The sequence below is a fragment of the Cyprinodon variegatus genome, unplaced genomic scaffold (assembly GCF_000732505.1).
Source record: "Cyprinodon variegatus isolate N-32 unplaced genomic scaffold, C_variegatus-1.0 Scaffold1427, whole genome shotgun sequence".
Classification (NCBI taxonomy): Eukaryota; Metazoa; Chordata; class Actinopteri; order Cyprinodontiformes; family Cyprinodontidae; genus Cyprinodon; species Cyprinodon variegatus.
In genome coordinates, this window is record NW_015151880.1 from 84417 (window position 1) to 86870 (window position 2454).

A 2454-nucleotide genomic window follows, 5' to 3' on the forward strand; every position below is an offset into this window, starting at 1 on the left:
TTCCAAGGACCAACCAGGGGCCCATCAAGGACCAACCAGGGGCCCATCAAGGACCAACCAGGGGCCCATCAAGGACCAACCAGGGGCCCATCAAGGAAAGTGGGGGAATGTTGAATGGCTAGTACTGTAGTTGTGTTTCTGCTGCTGAATACCAACATGGAGATATTGCTTCCCAGGTGTTCGTTAAGGTGATTGATTGATCTCACAGCGGAGCAATGTGCTCGTCACATCAGCTCAATCAGCAGTATTATAATGCAGGGTTATTGCACAGGGTATCCAGTTATCTATTGCTAGTTGGAATCCAGCGGATGCGTCCTCCAAAGGCCAGATTTGTGGGCTGATTACGTCATAGCATGGCGCCGAGGCCTGTTTGGCTTAGACTTAGACTCAGCTTTATTTCTCCCTTGAGATTACTCCTTCAGGGAGTTCTAGTTCCATCAGCTAAAGTAGAGTAAAGAGTTAAAGCAAGATGCCATTAAAAAAATAAAAACAGTCTAAAACAGAATAAAAAGTCGTAATTTCCATCTGCCAGCGTGCGGCGCCCCGGGAGCAGTGTGGGCTTCAGGGTCTTGCTCAGGGACCCAGAGGGAGGCTGTGGGGATCAAACTGAGTCCTTCAACATTCTCAGAGCACAGAGCAGAACGGCGTTGGTTTATGGAGACGCTGCAGAACGTCTGGTTGGAACCAAAGGTCTGCTGTTGTGAGGAAAGCTCATAGTGACAGAGGTTCCTGCAGGCCAGGCTGCTTTACCAACAGATGATGTCCTGAATGTCTCTGTCCTCCGTCTGTCCCAGGTGTCCTGCCTCAGCCACATCGCAGCCAACTATCTGAACGCAGGGAAGGAGGCCCGACGCTGGGGGACGGCTCATGAGAGCATCGTTCCGTACCAGGTGAGGCCGCACCTATCCTTCTCTCAGAGGTATTCACACCCCCTCCCCCGACGCCCTGAGCTGCCTGCCTTCTTCTGCAGCTTCTACCTGATTCTATGGAGTCACTTTTATTCCAGTATTGTTCCAAAGAATCAATGAAACTTTGATAATCAAATCATTTGTTTTTCAGAGAAACTTTCCTGTTTTCTTGGATTTTACTTTTCAAATCATTATTTTTTTAAACTTTATTTTCTCACTTTTTTTTAAAACGATTTTATATTTTTAAATTTATTTTCAAAATGATGAGATTGAGTTTTAAGAAATGATTCTTCTCAGATTGCGTTGCACGGATCGCGTTCACTTCCAGCCCAATCCAAACGCTCGCTCTCCACCAGGGAAGCTGAGCAACTTCTGAGAAGCAGAGAAACTATATACCTTGTTTGGTTGTGGGAACCCAGAGCCAGCAGGTCTCTGGAGACCCTGAGGGTTCTGCTCCAAACAGATCAGCGGCTCTGAAATATCTTCAACCATTAACTGTTTAATGCTATTTTATGCACTTTGGAAAACTCGGAGCGGTTCTGAACGGGTTCATTATTCTGATGTTAGTCAGGACTGTAGCAGCTGCCTGCTCCAGAGACCAGTACGGACTGGGACCTGACCTGCTGGGACGGTTCAGGTTTTAGACTTTAGAGGACATTTAGATCAGTTCAAAGCTGCAGATCATCTCCAGCTGAGGTGGGAAGAAGTGGCCCTAAGTTCTCGGTAACCTTCAGCAGGAGCCATGAAAGCTCCTCTGATGAATGTGGACAGTCTGATAAAGAAGACGGCTGAAAATGAAAGCAGGTGTCACAATGTGGGGCTTCACACCTTGAGGTGGTTCAGAGGAACGTTTAGAAGGTTTCTCTGTGATCTGCTGTAAATGAAACCTTTAGATCTAAGGATTGTTCTGCTCCTCCAGAGTCTGGTCCTCATTATGGAGCCTGAGGGAGATGTTCCACTTCATGACTCTCAGAAGATAAGCTGTCAGCTCCTCCTCGTGTTTCTGTCTTCTGTGATCCCAGCACCAGCAACATTTTTGTGGTCTTCATCTCCACCAGCTTCAGCGTCCGACTCTCAGATCTAAACCCAGTGTGAACCTCCTTTCCCACAATGCACTGGGCCCTCCGTCGCTTCCTCAGCCTCCAGGCTGCGGAGATGAAAGCAGAGTGGAGGGTTCAGAGATGGCAGCAGTCTAAACATCACAGTTAGAGGTTCTGTGGGTTTGGAAAGGAGAACTTTTGAGGTTTTTCACATCTTGATCCTGCAGAAGTGAGACGTCCACCGTGTCACAAAAGAGACACATGAGAGACTTGGTGCATTTAGGGACAGAAACCCGAGGTTTGAAGACCAGGTGAGAAGAACATCTTCTGTATTTCAGCTGATGTTTGACGCCAACAGCAGGAAGCAACGCATGCTAGTGACTAGAGATGCTAGTGACTAGAGATGCTAATGACTAGAGGTGCTAGTGACTAGAGGTGCTAGTGACTAGAGGTGCTAATGACTAGAGGTGCTAGTGACTAGAGGTGCTAGTGACTAGAGGTGCTAA

The 2454-nt window shown here is 47.6% G+C and overlaps 1 protein-coding gene across 1 annotated transcript in view; it reads left to right on the top strand.

The window, feature by feature from the left end:
- Window positions 1-2454, top strand: part of sugct (succinyl-CoA:glutarate-CoA transferase) — a 59223-nt gene that overhangs the window by 4863 nt on the left and 51906 nt on the right. The window contains exon 8 of the mRNA XM_015403029.1: window positions 795-890. Within this exon, the coding sequence (XP_015258515.1) occupies window positions 795-890 (96 nt within the window). The remainder of the gene's footprint in view (window positions 1-794; window positions 891-2454) is intronic.